This window comes from Cricetulus griseus, chromosome 3, assembly GCF_003668045.3.
Source record: "Cricetulus griseus strain 17A/GY chromosome 3, alternate assembly CriGri-PICRH-1.0, whole genome shotgun sequence".
Lineage (NCBI taxonomy): Eukaryota > Metazoa > Chordata > Mammalia > Rodentia > Cricetidae > Cricetulus > Cricetulus griseus.
The window spans coordinates 89,145,386-89,163,566 of NC_048596.1; the positions used below are offsets into that span (position 1 = coordinate 89,145,386).

Below are 18,181 nucleotides of genomic sequence, written 5' to 3' on the forward strand. Positions count from 1 at the left end.
TGGTTATGTACAAATGCCTTCAAAGTTGTCCTAACACATCAGCTGTATAGCTAGTTTTCTCATTGCTATGGCAGAATGTGTCACCAATCAAGAAAGAAAGGTTTGTTTGGCTCACGGTTTCAGGGGAGTTGAAGTCCACCATCCTGTTGGACTAGCAAACAGGAAGAAACCAGGGAAGACACACCCTCAAAAACCCTCCCTCCAGCCAGGCCTCCCAAAATAGGAATAAAACATTTAAATATGTTGAGTCTGTAGAGGGAAGTCTACATTCAACCTCTAACATTAGCTTTTGTTATCTGAATTTTAAGCACATGACAGATAAACTTCTTAAAACAAATTGCATTCTGGGAAAAAATGAGTCCCTTGTCTTCATTTCCACAATCTCATTTTAAAAAATATTTATTTATGTGTTTGTGATTGCTCGTGTACCATGTGCATGCAGGTGCCCTCAGAGGCCAGAAGAAGGTGTCAAATCCCCTAAAACTGGAGTTGCAAGTGGTTGTGAGCTGCCTGATGGGGGTGCTGGGAGCTGAACCCAGATCCTCTGAAGGAGCAACCAATGCTCTTAACCACTAAGCCATCTCACCTGCTCCCATTGCTACATCTTAATGATAAACTGGGGAGCCCCACTGGAACAAACCTGGGAGAGCTTCTTGGGCCAGATTCATACATTTGATGCCCAATTCCAGGGTCTGACTTCCACCTACCCCATTTAGTGACACTAAAACCATCTGTCATCGGATTGTGCCCAGTCCTATCCTCGGAGTAACAGAGTGTATGCTTCCCTCCCATGTCCTGGTTGCTCTGGTTTTATAAATGCTGCTCTGGGCTCCTGGTAATTGTCTTGGACATTGGCTCAGAGGCACACATTGAGCCAATGTCATTCTTTGGGGGAGGAGGGGCATCTGTTATGGATAGCCAGTTTGAATTTGATTGGGACAGGCTAATGAACCATTCATATGTGTGGGATTTGCTTCTGATTAGATTAAGCCTCAGAGAGAGGAAAGAAACAGCCACTGATTAGAGACATAAAAAAGGAAACACTTTAAATGAGTAAGTAGCTCATCTTCATATAGCAAAGTAAAAATTAAACGCAGTCCATGGGTCTGCTCTGAATAACAGCTGGATGGAAGGAGAAAGCAGTCCACAGAGGACGGTATCTCACAGTTACTGAAAGAGCGATAGCCCAAATGCAAAAAGTAAGCAAATGGGCCGTGCTATTTGGGAGAAATGACTCTTCTTACCAGGGATGGATAAGGTTTTATTTGACTGTTTGAAGGTTGGTCCTTGACTTTGTGGGAAACTCAGACTCAGCACCAGAGATGATAATGAGGTTAGAGATCTTGATTCCAAAACAAAGAAGTGATTAGAGTCACTAGCACGCGTGGGAATGGATCCACTTGGCACTTGGCTAGTAGTGTCTCTCTGCCCTTGAGGTTTCTTCTAGAGCTTTGCTCTATGGGAATATCTGAACTAGGCCTAGTCCCTTCTCAGGATCTTGTAGCAGGATGCTCTGAGGGTCAGCCCCAGCTAACAACCATATCTCCTGGCCAGGGCTGCAATAGTGGTTAGAGTCCTGGCCTCAGTAGCTAGCTCGCTCTGGCATTAACATGGTTGCCATATGGCTGCTGTCAATGGCTTTCTGGGGAATGTATAGCCATAACCTTCTCCCTTTTCACTGTGCTGGTGTTTCTGCTCTGTTTCTAATGCTGTTCTAGACTCTGCTCAGTAGCCTCCTCTGAAAGCATTCTGATACTCTCTATTTGTGTCACACAGGTCCCTTGAGCCTCAGATCCTAGATTTACTTACTGTCTGTGTTTTCAGCCTCTAAGTGGTCTCATCACCTGGAATTGGGATATCTATTTATTCTCTATGCTAGGAAATTCCTTCTGCAAAGATGGCCTTGAGTTCCTATCTATTTGTATCTCAGAGTTGTTTTGATTTGCATTTCTCTGATGGCTAAGGATGTTGAACACTTTCTTATGTGTCTTTCAGCCATTTTAGAGTCCTCTTTTAGTTCTGTATCCCACTGTTTAGTTGGATTGTTTGGTGTTTTGGAGACTCGCTTCTTGAGTTCTTTGTAAATTTTGGAGATCAGCCCTCTGTCAGATGTGGGGTTGGTGAATTTCTTTTCCCAGCCTGTGGGCTGCCGTTTTGTCTTACTGACTGTGTCCTTAGCCTTACAGAAGCTTCTCAGTTTTAGAAGGTCCCATTTATCAATTGTTGATCTCAGTGTCTGTGCTACTGGTGTAATGTTCAGGAAGCAGTCTCCTGTACCAATTAATTCAAGGGTATTTCCCACTTTATCTTCTAAAGGTTCAGCGTGGCTGGAATTATGTTGAGGTCTTTGATCCATTTGGACGTAAGTTTTGTGTATGGCAATAGACATGGATCCATCTGCAGTCTTCTACATTCCAGCATCCAATTATTCCAGCACCATTTGTTGAAGATGTTCTCTTTGTTCCAGCGTATAAATTTAGCTTCTTTGTTAGAAATCAAGTAGGTATGTAGGTTAATATCAGGGTTTTCAACTCTATTCCATTGGTCTACCTGTCTATTTTTGTGCCAATATCAAGCTGTTTTCAGGACTATAGCTCTGTAATAGAGCTTGAAGTCAGGGATGGTGATGCCTCCAGAAGTTCCTCTATTGTATGGGGTTGTTTTGGCTATCCTGGGTCTTTTGTTTCTCCATATAAAGTTGAGAATTGTTCTTTCAACGTCATGAAGAATTGTGTTGGGATTTTGATGGGGATTGCATTGAATCTGTAGATTGCTTTTAGAAAGATTGCCATTTTTACTATGTTGATCCTTCCTATCCAAGAGTATGGGAGATCTTTCCATTTTCTGGTATCTTCTTTAATTTCTTTCTTTAGAGACTCAAAATTCTTATGGTACGGGTCTTTCACTTTGTTGGTTAGTGATATCCCAAGGTATATTATGTTGTTTGTGGTAAAGGGTGATGTTTCTCTGTTTTCTTTCTCCACCAATGTGTCATTGGTATATAGTAGGTCTACAGATTTTTTTTTGAGTTAATCTTGTATCCTGTCACTTTGCTGAAGGTGTTTGTCAGCTGTAGGAATTTCCTGGTAGAGTTTCTCAGGTCACTTATGTAGACTATCATATCATCTGCAAATAGTGAGGGTTTGACTTCTTCCTTTACAATTTGTATTCCCTTGATCTCCTTTTGCTGTCTTATTGCTCTAGCTAGAACTTCAAGGACAATATTGAAGAGGTATGGAGAGAGTGGACAGCCTTGTCTTGTCTTGTTCCTGATTTTAGAGGAATCACATTGAGTTTCTCTCCATTTAATTTGATGTTGGCTGTCAGCTTGCTATATATTGCTTTTATTATGCTGAGGTATGTTCCTGTTACCCCTGATTTCTCCAAGACCTTTATCATGAAGGGGTGTTGGATTTTGTCAAAGGCTTTTTCAGCATCTAGTGAGATGATCATGTGGGGTTTTTTTCCCTCAGTCTGTTTATATGGTGGATTACATTGATGGATTTTCGTATGTTGAACCATCCTTGTATCCCTGGGATGAAGCCTACTTGATCATGGTGGATGATTTCTCTGATGTGTTCTTGGATTCAATTTGCCAGTATTTTATTGAGAATTTTTGCATCAATGTTCATGAGGGATATTGATCTGTAGTTCTCTTTCTTAGTTGTGTCTTTGTGTGGCTTGGGTATCAAGGTTATTGAAGCCTCATAAAAAGAGTTTGGTAATGACCCTTCTGCTTCTATTGTGTGGAATACTTTGAGGAGAATTGGTATTAGTTGTACCTTGAATTTCTGGTAGAATTCTGCATTGAAGCCATCTGGCCCTAGGCTTTTTTTTGCTTGGGAGACTTCTGATGACTCCTTCAATTACATTAGGGGTTAGAGGTCTATTTAAGTTGCTTATCTGTTCTTGATTTAATTTTGGTAAGTGACATCTGTCCAGAAAATTGTCCATTTCCTTTAGATTTTTGAATTTTGAGGAATATAGGTTTTCGAAGCATGACCTGATGATTCTCTGGATTTCCTCTGTGTCTATTGTTATGTCCCCCTTTTCATTCCTGACTTTATTAATTTGCATGTTCACTCTTTATTGTTTGGTAAGTTTGGATAAAGGTTTGTCTATCTTGTTGACTTTCTCGAAGAACCAACTGTTTGTTATATTGATTCTTCGTATTGTTCTCCTAGTTTCCATTTTATTGATTTCAGCCGTCAATTTGATTATTTCCTGGTGTCTGCTCCTCTGGGGTGTATTGGCTTCTTTGTTTTCTAAAGCTTTCAGTTGTGCTGTTAATTCTCTAGTGTGATTATTCTCCTGTTTCTTCATGTGGGCCTTTGCTCTATTAACTTTCCTCTTAGCACTGCTTTCAAAGTATCCCATAGGTTTGGATATGTTGTGTCCGCATTCTCATTGAATTCTAGGAAATCTTTAATTTCTTTTTTTATTTCTTCCTGGACCCAGGAATTGTGAAATTGGGTGTTACTTAATTTCCATGAGTTTGTAGGTTTTCTGTAGTTTGTGTTGTTGAATTCTAATTTTAAAGTGTGGTGGTCTGATAAAACACAGGGGGCTATTTCAATTTTTTTGTACCTGTTGAGATTTGCTATGTTGCCAAGTATGTGGTAGATTTTAGAGAAGGTTCCATGTGGTGCTGAGAAGTTATATTGTTTTGTATTTGGATGGAATGTTCTATAGATGTCTGTTAAGCCCAATTGGGCCATAACTTCTATTTGTTCCTTTGTTTCTTTGTTAAGTCTCTGTCTGGTGTTCCTGTCCAGTAGTGAGAGTGGGGTGTTGAAGTCTTCCACTATAAGTGTGTGCAGTTTTAAGTGTGATTTGAGTTTTTGTAATGCTCTTTTACGAATGTGGGTGCCTTTGTATTTGGGGCATAAATGTTCAGAAGTGAGACTTCATTCTGATGGATTTCTCCTGTGATGAGTAGGAAATTACCTTCTTCATCTCTTTTGATTGATTTTAGTTTAAAGTCCAATTTGTTGGATATTAGGATTGCTACCCTCGTTTGTTTCTTGAGTCCAGTTGATTGGAAAATCTTTTCCCAACCTTTCTGTCTTCTTATTCATTCTTCTAACCTGTGTCTTTTTATGGGGAGTTAAGACCATTAATATTGAGGGATATTAATGACCATTGATTGTTCATTCTTGTTTGTTTTGGATTTGGTGGTGGTGGTGGTGAAATTATGTGTGGGTTTCCATCTCTTTTTTCTTTTGACTGTTGGTAAAGTGGGATTATCTATTACCTGTATTTTCTGGTTGTAGTTAACTTCCTTGGTTGCAGTTTTCCTTCCAGGACTTTCTTAGGGCTGGATTGGTGGATACATATAGTTTGAATATGGTCTTGTCATAGAATATCTCTTTTTCTCCATCTATATTGATTGAAAGCTTTGCTGGGTATAGTAGTCTGGGCTGGCATCAATGGTCTCTTAGTGTAGGTAGAATATCTATCCAGGACCTTCTGGCTTTCAGAGATTCCATGGAAAAGTCAGGTGTAATTCTGATAGGTTTGCCTTTATATGTTACTTGACCTTTTTCCTTTGCTGCTCATAATATTTTCTCTTTATTCTGTATGTTTGGTGTTTTGATTATTATGTGGCAAGGAGACCTTTTTTGTCCAGTCTATTTGGTGTTCTGTAGACTTCTTGTACTTTCATTGGCATGTTTTTCTTTAGGTTGGGAAGTTTTCTTCTATGATTTTGTTGAATATGTTTTCTGGGTCTTTGAGTTGGATTTCTTCACCTTCTTCTATACCTATTATTCTTAGGTTTGCTCTTTTCACAGTATCCCATATTTCCTGGATATTTTGTGTTAGGTATTTGTTGGACTTAAGATTTTCTTTGGTGGATGAGTTTATTTCTCCTAGTGTATCTTCAACTCCTGAGATTCTCTCTTCCATCTCTTGTATTCTGTTGGTTATGGTTGCATCTGTAGTTCCTGAGCATTTATCCAGCTTTTCTATTTCCAGCATTCCTTCAGATTGTGCTTTCTTTATTGTCTCTATTTCAGTTTTTAGGTCTTGAAGTGTTTCCTTGAAAGATTTGTTGATCTCTTGTATTTTTTGGTTTGTTTTTTCTTCCATTTCTTTAAGTGATATTTCATATCATCTTTGAGGCCTTCTATCATTTTCATGAAGATGTTTTTAAGGTCATTTTCTTCAGCTTCATCAGCATTGTGATGTTATGGTCTTGCTGGTGTATGGTCCCTAGTCGCTGGTGGTGTCATATTGGTTTTTCTGTTGTTGAATGTGCTTTTGTATTGTCTTCTTCCCATCCTTTCTTCTGGTGGGTGTAGCAGGAGTCTCTTCCTCTCCTGGTGGGTATGGGACCAAAGATCCCTTCTGGTAGATGCAAACAGTACCAATACTCTGGTGTCTGTCCTGTTCTCCTGGATGGAGGCAGGATCTCCTGGTGCCTTGGCAGTCTCTGGGTGTACTGGAGCCTGCTGGCTGAGTTTGGATCCCGTGAGCAGACCTCTGGAGTCAGATGTCCCCAATTAGGGCTGGAGAACCCGAACCAGAAGCAGCCCCTGTCCTACCTAGGCTGGTGAATCCCAATGCCCTCTTACAACCTACACACACACACACACACACACACACACACACACACACACTTATAAATAAAATAAATCCTTACGAGAAAAAGTTGGCAAGGTTGTGAAGCAACATGAGTCTCATTTATGCTGGTGGGGGGGAGCTCAAAAGACATAATTTGAAACAGCCCCTCCTTTCCATGGGAAAATTGACTGTGTATCTAACTTGTACTGGAGACATGCTGCTGTGGCAAAAAAATGCATAGAGTGATGCCCACTCTTGGGCCCCAGGAGATGTGTACAAGAGTGTTCCTGGGAACTATTCATAACCCTGGAAACAAGCCTGTCAACCAACAGGAGAAAAATGTGTAAGTAAATCAGTGTGTATTTATAGAATGGAATGCTGGGGTGGGGAAAATAAATGAATCAAGAGGCAAAAGGCATATGTAGTGGTTCTGTTCATATAGTGTTCAAAACAGCACTGTGTGTGTTAGATTGATGGTAAGAAAATCATTACCCAACTTCAGAATAATGGGTTACCTTTGGGTAATTTTCTAAGAGTTTGCCAAGCAAAGCATTGTTTCTGAAGAAGGGAAGTATGCCAACATTTATATAGTGTATCTTTAAACTATACTTAGGGTTTGTCTCTCTCTCTCTCTCTCTCTCTCTCTCTCTCTCTCTCTCTCTGTGTGTGTGTGTGTGTGTGTGTGTGTGTGTGTGTGTGTGTGTTCTCAGAGTTATCACTGCCTAAGGAGAAGTATAAGTAATATGCATGGAAATGTCATTTAACCAAAATTAGGGTGTCCAGGGAAGGTGGACGAGAATTAGAGAGACAAGTTATATACTCATGCAGAAGCAGCAGTTCCAGGAGAGAAGGTGAGGGCAGAGGTCCATTAACATGGTCTACTGCAGGAACTGAGAGAAGCTGGTGTAACTGGCTGTGGAGAGTGGATGATGAGGTTGCAGGGAATAGAGAGGTGTGCTCCCAGAGATTCTGAGAAAGTCTGGCTAGGGAACATGATTTTTGTCTAGAAACTAAAGATTTTGAAATGTTGTAGATTTTCTAATAGAGGCTATCTTTGTGCTTAATGCTACCTTCATCTAGACTCCTCTTCTGCCTCATGTGCCTAATATCTTGGCTTGCTGATCCTTAGCTTTGTTCAGATCTGACCTGAACAAAAAAAAATATTTTTTTAATGCAGGCTGTGACTGGGTAAAGTTAGTAAGAGGCTGTAGTTGGCATTTTCTTTGGGCTGCCAACCAGCTCCTGAATAAAGATACAGAGGATTATTATTAATTATGAATGCTCTGCCCTAGTTTAGACTTGTCCTATTGGCTCTTTTAACTTAATTTAACCTATTTCTATTCCTCTACATTTTGCCTCATGGCTTTTTACCTTTCTTTCATTCTGTAAGCCCTACTTTTCTGCTTCCTCCATGACTGGCTGGCTGGCCCCTGGTGTCTCCCTATCACCTCTTTTTCTTTCTTCTTCATTCTTCTCTGTTGAACCCAAATTCCTCCTACTACTTATCCTCTGTGTCCAGAAGTCCTGCCTATGCCTCCTATCTAGCTATTGGACATTTAGCTTTTTTATTAGATCAATCAGATGCCTTAGGAAGGCAAGATAAACAAATATAACATATTTTTACTTAGTTAAATTAATATTCCACACAAGATACCTGTGGTATAAAGTTGAAGGACACCTTGAGAGTGAGGGCCATGTCTGTCTGTCCATATTTCTGCTTGCCTACATCTCTGACCCCTAAGTCAGTCTAAAATTGAGTATCTGGTCCTCCCCCACCCTCATCAGGACTTAGCCTTGACTTTATCCATTTCATCATTCTCTTCCCACCCTTCCAAGTTTGGATTGTCCACTGTTGTCTTAGCTTCTCATGGCCAAACTAGCAAGATGGCTACACATAAAAAGATAATTAGCCATATAAGCCAAGAAATCAGGACCACATGAGTGATATTAATCATATGTTCAACGGGTGTGGAGGAATGGGGCCAGGCTGGCTTTGAATGGGTGGAGAGTGGGAAAGGAAGCTTTATGGGCTGGAAGAACTGGGACAACATTGTAACAAAAAACAAGAACTCATTAGTGTCGCCAGGAGACACAAGCTGAAGGGGCCATGGTTATGAAGTGCAAGGTTGGGAATGTCACTACCCACTAATCTACTTTACCCATGATTAATACAACTAATACATTATGTCAACTAATACATTGTTCTTTCTTTGGAAAGGGTCCCATAATCCTTCTCAGTAGGGCTTGGCTGAGACAATAGCTCAGTCAGTAAAGTGCTTGCATTTTGAACATGAGGACCTGGGTTTAATTTCCAGAACCCAGTCTTTAAAAATATGTGTGGTGACATGTGCATGTAATCTTGGCTTAGGATAATCAGTGAGCCCAAGGTCTAAGTGATAGACTATATGTCATAAAACAAGGTGGACAGCTCATATACTAGTGATTTCTTTTCCTAACTCTGCCTAGCATCCCAGAGAAGAGCTCTGAGGTAATCTGTGCCTTAGAAACAATACCTTGGTTGATTTCTGACATCGACATACACTCATATACACACATGCACCTACACATGACACACAGACACAAAGGTACTCATGTGCATATACATACCCACATAATACACAGACATAAATACATGCATATTCCTACATACATACTTACACACACTAAGACACAAGCAAAACAGACTCATATACCTACACACACACACACAGAGAGAGAGAGAGAGAGAGAGAGAGAGAGAGAGAGAGCATTTGAGCAAATATATTGAACATAAAAGCACATGAAACTATCTTGTTCCACCTCAGTGTCTCCCAACTGTGACTCAGGCTCTGTAGCTTGTGTCTCAAGACTCGATCATCGTTTGAAGTATGAGCTATGAAACTCAGATTCTCAAAGTAACAGTGGAAGGGATCTAAAGAGTCACAGAGTTTGTCAACCCTATTTGATTGTAATGATTAGGACAGGAATCTTGATTATGGAAGTGGCAGAGACCTCACCCTGACTTTGTACCACTACTTTTGTCTTGGAGGGAGAAAGAGACCTAGCTTTTCCTGAGACCCCTCCTTCAGAAGGGCTGGCTTTGCTAGTGAGCAGAATTCATATTGACTCTCACTTTAAATCCCACCATTATTCCCAGTAAAAAAGCAACTGGCATCCATAGACAAGTACAACTCAGTGGCTGGTCTGTACTTGCCTCTAGAAACCTGTGCTTTGCAGTCCTACACTGAAGCCTTTTCAGATCTGATGACAGGATCGGGGCTTTCCAGGAAGGGCTGGAAGTGAGGGGTCTTGACTCTGTCCTGTTGTTTACACTGTGTCTTAGGCTCTTGGTCACATCAGGAGGTCAGGACAGGCGGCTCCTCTGGAGGCATAGCCAAGCGTCTGCGAGGTTGGGAGACTCTGCCTTGAGTACCCATTTCCACCAGAGAAAGCTGTCTGCTGTCATCCACATGTATGTGATGACTTCCCAGATTTTACATTAATTTAAGTTCTGCAGCCAAAGTAAGGCTCTTTGGTGGCAGTAGTTTGCACTTTAATGTCAGCAGTTTGCTGAAAAACCACCTGGGTTTGAAGGAAGTCACAGTGTTCAGTAAAATCTGGCCACATTTTATGTTTGTGGTCTTTATTAGGACATCCAGATGAGCTAGTTAAAGTGTGTACCTATAGTCAGTGAAAGCCCAGGACCCTCGAGTTCACTTATTCACATAACAATTATTGACTAGATACCAAGAAGCAGGCCGGTATATACAGTGGAGAACTACAGACATATCTTGGCTTTTGTGGAGGTTACACTACAATTCTGAGATATAGATATTTAAAGAATAAGTGCATACATAAAAATATGAATGTTTTGTTAAGGAATGTGGACACTAATGGTGTTCCAAGATGGTCTAACTTGGTAATGGTGGGTCAAAGAAATTGTTGAGTTGACCAGCAATTATTCTAGGGAGATGGGTTAGCAGGCTTGTGAAGGCAGAGGCTGGAAGGGCTTGATGTGGTCTAGGATGATTTTTCTCAATGGCCATCAGAGAAGATGGGACCTAGCCAGGTGCTGGCATACTGCTTGGTGTTCCCTCTATCTGTAGACTTACTATACCCTCTCACGTTAGGGTGTGATTCTTGCTTGCCTGGTACCTGTGATCTCTTGGTCTTTTTTCTCAGCCTCCCCTCCCCACTCCTCATGGCATCCCCACCCCTGGAACTCACCTTTTCTATAGTGGCCCTGCTTCTGTGAACCAATCCTTTCTGCATATACCCTCCAACTGGCTTATGACTTGCCACTGGGCATTAGGCATTTCCTGTGCTGAGACCAGCTCCCTTTCATTTCTTCATCCTCTGCCCCCGACCCCCACTGAAGCTTCCTGATATCACCTTTCACACAGCTTGTGTACTAGTGATTTCTTTCCTAACCCTGCCTGGCATCCCAAAGAGGAGCTCTGAAGTCATCTGTGGATAAGACTTTAGAGTCTCTCTTGGGTCAGAAGAGCCATTTGTCACCCAGAAATAGATGAGCACAAGCCTTTTCTAGTTGACTTAAGTTTCATTGGCAGGGTCCAAAAGCTAATGTGTATATAGGCCACATCTACACTTTCTACTTCAAAGACCAGATGCTGCCAAGAGCTTGCAGGCCACGCCTAAGGTGAGTGCAGTCCCTCCATGTCCCTCAAGGGAAGAGACTATAGATCCCCTGAGTAAACAAGAACTCCCAGTCTCTGAGGAGCAAGGCTTGTACCCTTCTCTGCTGAGGTGGTAACCTGATCTGGGCAACCAATTTACTCATCAAAAGTGAGTGTGCAGAAAAAGTCAAATAACAGCAATTTTAATAGTGATTCCAAAACAAAGGCCCAGACCAAGGCCCCCAGGAACTACCATGTGACTGTATTAGGCCAGAGTTTAGTCCAAAGGCATCATTCCTGTGCCCCCATGGCAAGACAGACATAGGCTGATTCCTTCATTTCCTCTGTCACCTTCCATGTAGTTTTCATGACACTGCAGGCACAAGGCTGAGCACCTCCCCATGCTGCCTCACTCTCTTCTACTTGGTAGAATGGGAGTTCAGGAGGGGATGCAACCTGCCAAGGTATATAGCAGCAGCTAGCAGAGGGCAAATTTAGAATTCCATTCTTACTGACACCAAAGCTGTGCTATTAAATGTGACATTCAGCTCCCAGCCTGCCAGTGCCCCCCCCCCCACTTTTCCTGGGAACCCATGGTCTACTTTGAGAACCACTTAGGAGTACATGTTGGAAGGAAAATTTGATGAGAAAGAAGAGATATGATTAAACAAGCAGTTGGAGGGAGGGGGAGGAGATGGGTCCACAAAGCAGGGTGCGGGGAAGTGACTTTGAACCTATCCCTAGACACTGAGTTTGGGAAGCTGGATGGGGTGGAAAAACCTCATTATATGTACTGCAGTCTAGCTGATAAAAAGAAGGATTGAATGTTGGATGAAGAACATCAGCACATGTGCTCATCATCTCCACTGTGTTGGGGAGCACCATTCAAGGTTGCGGATTGGGTGGGAGGTGCCACCAACATGGCTCTGGTCATGGTGGCAGGCACACACACCCTTAGGGGCAAATGGCGTGTTGACTCTGAGAGAAGCAGGACTTATGACAGAGGACTACTGTGAGTAATTGCATTGTTGAAATATGTCCAGTAGTAGCCTTATTCCAGCTGCAGAAAACAATTGACCCTGGCCCTTTGCGTCGTCAATAATGCAGTCACAGGTTATAAAGGCAAAGTGCCCTGGAAATTGCAGTGTTTCTAGGATGGGTGAGTCCTAGCAGGAAGGGACACAGCCCACAGACTGTCATGTTCCCACTCCTAGCCATCAGAGTCAACTCCTGGAGATGCTAACTGCTCTTAAACCATGGTCACCCCTGAGAAGCACCAGCTCTGCCTCCAGGCAGGTCCCTGTGTAGTAAACGCCAGCTGTGTGCCTTTGGACAATCCTCCTTTTTCAGTTTTTCTCACCTGGAGTTGGCGATGATGGCAGTGACCTCAGGTTATTCTGAGGATTCTCCTTATAATTTGTATGGTTGTGGACAGGCTTGATCAAGGGCTTGTGACCTGCCAGTGCATTGTGTGCGATCAGTTTAATCCTCCCTGGTACCTCACGAGATTGGTGCTATTGCGACCCCTCAGGAGACAGAAATGTAGACACAGATGAGTCAGGGTGATTGCTTAGAGTCACACAGCCTGTATGAAGCAGAACCAGGAGCTGGACCAAGGCAGTCAACCCTCACTTGACAGCACTGTGTTTAACTGCCCACCCCTCAGCTCCACCCCGGGCCTGGAACATAGCTGTCACTCAGTAGGAATTCTTGTCTCTTTTTATTGACCCTGAATAGTATACTAAGGAACCAATCAGCAAATTACCTTCCAGTAGCCATGGCTATGGGGATCCCTTAATGTGACACTGGTCAGTGAGAGAAGAGGTCTTCCTAACCACACAGCCAATTAGGTAAACCTAAATCTTGCCATATCCTGGACCAGGACTTCTTGCTGTTAGTGGACAAGTGTCAAACACATGAAGGCTCCCTGCCATACTGACAAATGACAATACTGAGCAAATAACCTCCACTGTCACCAAAGGTCTGGAGTGCTTCCCCTGAGAAGCCCAATGGGAGAGGGGACAGGAGCAGAAGCACAGTAGCTGTCATCCTCAGTAGCTGTCAATTGGCCTTTGTCTAGTCCTTTGAAGCTCCATTTGAAGATGGACTTCTGAGCTGGGAGTCCCCAGTAGTCCCTTCCTGTAATGTAGAGGTATAGAGACCATTGTGGGGTATGGGGGTGCTAACCTGGGGGTAAGGAAAGGACAGCACAACTCTCTGATCTCAAATGTCTGGTCTCTCTGGCCACATGGGGCTCATGGATGGAAGGAGAGGGTACATTAATTCTTTGCAAATAAACTCATGGCAATAAGAGTCAAGCTGTGAATCAATTACTTAATATCCCTACTGCAGAAGGAGAAGTCAGACCCAGCTTGGCCCCTCATGGCAGTGTGTGGAGAGAAGGTGGAGAGAGCTGTGCTTCTGTGTTCATGTTGAATGATGGCCTGCAGCCTGCCTTACAGAGGAACTGATGGGCATGTCCTTGTCTTCACAGGTGTGGCAGTGTGGCGGAAGTGTGGAGGTCCTGCCATGTTCTAGGATTGCCCACATAGAGCGAGCCCACAAGCCCTACACAGAGGACCTCACCGCTCATGTCCGCAGAAACGCCCTCAGGGTAGCTGAAGTCTGGATGGATGAATTCAAAAGCCATGTCTACATGGCATGGAACATTCCACAAGAGGTAGGGAATCTGGATGGGGCTGGAATTCAAGTTTGGTGAGGAAAAAATTCTGAAATGAAACACTAGACTCTATTTTTTCTTCCCATGGACATTCAGGTCTCATTGGCCATGTCAGACTGTTAACCCTATGGTTAGTACATACAGGAAGAAGCTGGCAAACATCTCCAAGCCATTTCTCATCCACCTCTATCAGCACGCTTGGAGGAGGATGTGTTCTGTCAGAAATTCAGTGGCTTCATTTTAAAAGAAATTTAGAAAACAGGCTGTAGCTCAAGTTGGTTCGATGCTGAGCCAGCATGCATGAAGCCTTGGGTTCAGTCCCTAGCACTGCATAAAACCAGATATGGTAGCTTAGGCCTGTAATCCCAGCTCTCAGGAGGTAGAGGCAGGAGAATCATAAAGTTCAAGGTCATCCTTAGCTATATAGTGAGTTTGAGGCTAGCATGGGCTACATGGGATCTTATCTCAAAATATATGAATAAATGAAGTTGGATCAGATGGCTCTAAATTTCCTTCCTACTCCCAGCTTCCCTGGTGTCTCATGATTCAGGATTATGAATATATAAATACAACAGTAATGACTACAGAATCACAAAGGACACTTTAATCTGCATAGACTGAATTCAAGCCTTTCCATTGAGGCAAACAGAATAAGGAAAATCCATACATTTATGGGATTTCTTATTCCCAAAGGGATCCTCCATTGGATAAGACAATTATATGGACATTTCTGACCTTCACAGAGCCCCATCCTTGCCACTGTCCTCTACCCTTCTAGTCACTTGTGTTAAGATTTTGCAGAGGAGAAGCAATATTTCTCTCCTAGCTTTGCTTGCCTTGGCATGTGATATGTGGAAATGACTTTCAAATGCCGAGTTGGGAGAACCCAACAGATGCCAGCTGCAATGTACCAAACTTGCCTGCCTGCCTGCCTGCTTGGGCTCATTTCTTGTGTTGCCTTCTGTGTGACAAGGCTGACTGCATGACCTCTCTCCTTGCTCCCAAGCCTGGGCTTTCTCCTTGGCAGATCTTCAGGAAGCCTCAGTTCTCTCTGTCAGTGAATTGATCTTTCTTTGTATAAAGTTTCCATGGGAAAGCCCTGTACCCTGATCTTCCCACCAACCCCATGCTGCTCTGGCTGAATTATTTAAAAAGTAGACTGAGCCTCGAGTGGCAGTGTTAGGCAAACTCCCTTCCCGGATGGAATCCAGGGCTTCCTTCAAGCTAGGCAAGCACCATACCAACTGGCTACATCACTGGTCTGCCACCACAAGGGAAAGTGACTTGAATTGTATCACCCTACAATTGATGGGGAGGAGCCATGGCCCTTAGTAGAGGTCAGCCAAACCTCCCTATTGAATCCCTGGCAGAAAGAGGATTTCCAGGGAAACCTCCATGCTTTTAGATTCATATGACACTGTGGATGTCCCTACATGCTAAAAATGTTGTCTCCAGTGAACACCATACCCTTAAGGCTCTGTGTAGGGACAGAGTCCTGCCCATGCTCTTCTCCCTTGCCTCTGCCCCACAAGCTACAGAGCTGCCAGCCTTCCCTATTACAGCCAAACCCAGTGAATGGTGGATAATGTCACGGGCAAAACTTAATGAAAATTAGTGTCTGCCTGTAACCTGTCTGAGGGGCTAGCACTAACCAAATGAGAGGAGGAGAGGGACAAGAACAGGGTGAGACACAGAAAATGTCCAGGCAAAAATTTAGGTAGCAAAAGAAAGGTTGGTGTGTTTTCTATTGGGTTGGGGAGATGGCTCAGTCAGTAAATCAGGCCTTGCAAGCACAAGGACCTGAATAGATTCCCCGAATCCACTGAAGAATACTGGCTGCGGTGACACGTGTTTATAATCTTCCCAGTGCTGGAGAAGAGTCTGGCAGGTCTCTAGGGCTTGCTGGCCAGCCATCCTAGCTTACATGTTGTGTTCCAGGTCAGTGAGAAACAATGTCTCACAAAAAAGGTAGATGGCACCTAACGAATAACCTGAAGTTGTCCTCTGATGGGTACTCATTCGCACACCAGCTCTCCTCTTTCTGTCCCCCTACTTCTGCATACACACACACACACACACACACACACACACACACACACACACACACACTCCTCTTCCATCCCCTATTACTTCCAGCTCCCAAATTCCCTTCCTTAAGACTCTTGAGCTTTTTCAGGGTCAGTGTGTTCCCAGTTCCCACCCACTTCCCAGGCACATCCCAATATCTGCTTTTGTCAAAGCCATCATGGACAGGGCTCCTGGCTATATAATGTCTTGGAAATTTAAAAGTCCTTTACCTGGGGCTGGAGAGATGGTGTATCCATGAGGACTAAAATTCAGATCCCAGCACCTATGCTACAAGATGGATGTCCCACAAACACCTGTAATATCAGCTCTAAGGGATCCAACAACCTTTTCTGGCCTCTGTGTGCACCCACACACATGTGAGTGCATACACACACACACACACACACACACACACACACACACACACACACACACAAATAAAAAATAAAAAAGTAAAGATTTAAAAAAAATCTTTCTTAACCTACAGAATTCTCATTTTCTTGAGATTCTGTGGTCCCCAAGCTCTTTGGTTCCACACTCTTGGGTAACCCCTCTCCCTCAGGAGGTTACATCTTTCTCCCTTAGGGGTTCATCATCCCTCTACTGTTGCTTAAATGCTCCCCAGAGATGTAGCCTTCATCAGCCTCATTATACTGCCTCTCTCGGTAGCATCCTCTGCTCTTGGATGTGATTACACCACCCATATGCCAACAGCTTTCTAATTAATATCTCCAGTCCTACTTGTGGACTGGCATCTCCAACAGCCAGCTGGACGCCTCCTGATGTTGTCCTCACTGGCACTCAGGCTGAGTCTGACCACAGCCAAGCCTGTCTTTTTCCACCCAAGCCAGCTCCTGTTCTTAATTGCCTGTCTCAGTTCCTCCTCCCATCTGCCAGATACCTGGATGCACACTGCTCACAGCCCTTTCTTCCTCCTCTCTTGTTATCCCATTCTGTCAATCACAGAGCCTTCCAGTCCAGTCCCATATCCAGTCACATCTGAGCTCCAGCCCTGCCCATCTGGACTTCAACTGATTGCCCTGTTTCAAATCTCCCCCAACTTCAAATCTGTCCTTTCTAAATGATTTATACATTGCCTTTCTTCAAAATCTATGAAGGACTTTCATGGTGTACCAAGGCAAGGACAGGTACAGCATTTGACATGTGTGTGAGCTTTGTAAGCTCTCTTCTCTATGGGTACCTCCACATGCACCCCGCAATCCTTATTTGGAAGGGTTCTTTCTGCTTCTCTACCTTATGCTTGCTCATTTGTTCTCTCTACTTGAAATTACCTGCCCTCCACCTCATGCCCAATTCCCATCCTACCAAATCTCCATCCTTACAGACTTAAGTCTTGCGATTCTTCATATAGGAAGCCAACCCCAGCTAGGAAAATGTCCTTCCCCCTACATGCCTCTATCATCACTTGACTAGCCTGTCAAATGAGGATCTGTCGTCTGCAACATCTATCTTATTAGACCAGTGACTCTCAAATCTGGCTGCATTTAAAATCGCTCTGCACTAGCCTTGGAGATTATATTGGAAATGATGTAGGGAAGACTCCTTGGGTCCTGGTTTTGGAAAGCAATTCCAGGAATCCAATGTCCATCTAAGGCTGGAAACTACTAAGATTAACTGTGGGCTTTCTCAGGACATGTTGATGTGTACGTTTGTATCACAGTATGTAGCACAAGGCAGGGCAGGTGCTAAGAGCTCAGTGGAACCTTGATATTTATTAATGGGTGGGACAGTCTGGCTATATGTGTGGTCTCTTTACTCCTAGAGCAATGCTGCACTTCAGCTGCACAGAATCCCATGGGAACCTTAGAGAAAATACTTCTCTGGGCCTCATCCCTAGAGACTCGGGTCAGTGAGACTGTGGAGGTGACAGAACCTGTCGGGATCACGAGATGATGGCTTTGGGAGCCAGGATTCAGTTCCTCTTTTAGATTAATCTCAAACATATTGAACTCCAGGAAGCTTTCTTTGACAGCTCACCTGCCCCTGTCTCACCCTCCTGGTACCCAACACTCCAAGATGGATTACGTAGAGCCTTGCCTCTATTCTCCCTTACTCCCCACTTCCTTCCCTGCCTCATACAGTGTGCAGGGAGTCTGTTTGCTTGTCTGCATCCTCCAGACTCCCCTTTCAGGCATAAACTCCAATGTGTTCCTATTTGTCTACACAGTAACTGACACATAGCAAACAGGCACTCCATAAAGTTTAGCTGACAAAGGAGGAGAAGGTATGGCAG

General features: G+C 43.5%; 1 protein-coding gene across 3 annotated transcripts in view; it reads left to right on the top strand.

Annotated features, from left to right (window-relative positions):
* Galnt18 (polypeptide N-acetylgalactosaminyltransferase 18) overlaps positions 1-18,181 on the top strand; it is a 309,335-nt gene that overhangs the window by 243,907 nt on the left and 47,247 nt on the right. For 2 of the 3 annotated variants that reach the window (XM_035441322.1, XM_035441323.1), the window contains exon 7: positions 13,675-13,860. The exons of the other annotated variant lie outside the window; for it this stretch is intronic. In XM_035441322.1, coding sequence (XP_035297213.1) covers positions 13,675-13,860 — 186 coding nt within the window. The remainder of the gene's footprint in view (positions 1-13,674; positions 13,861-18,181) is intronic. 3 annotated transcript variants of the gene reach the window in all.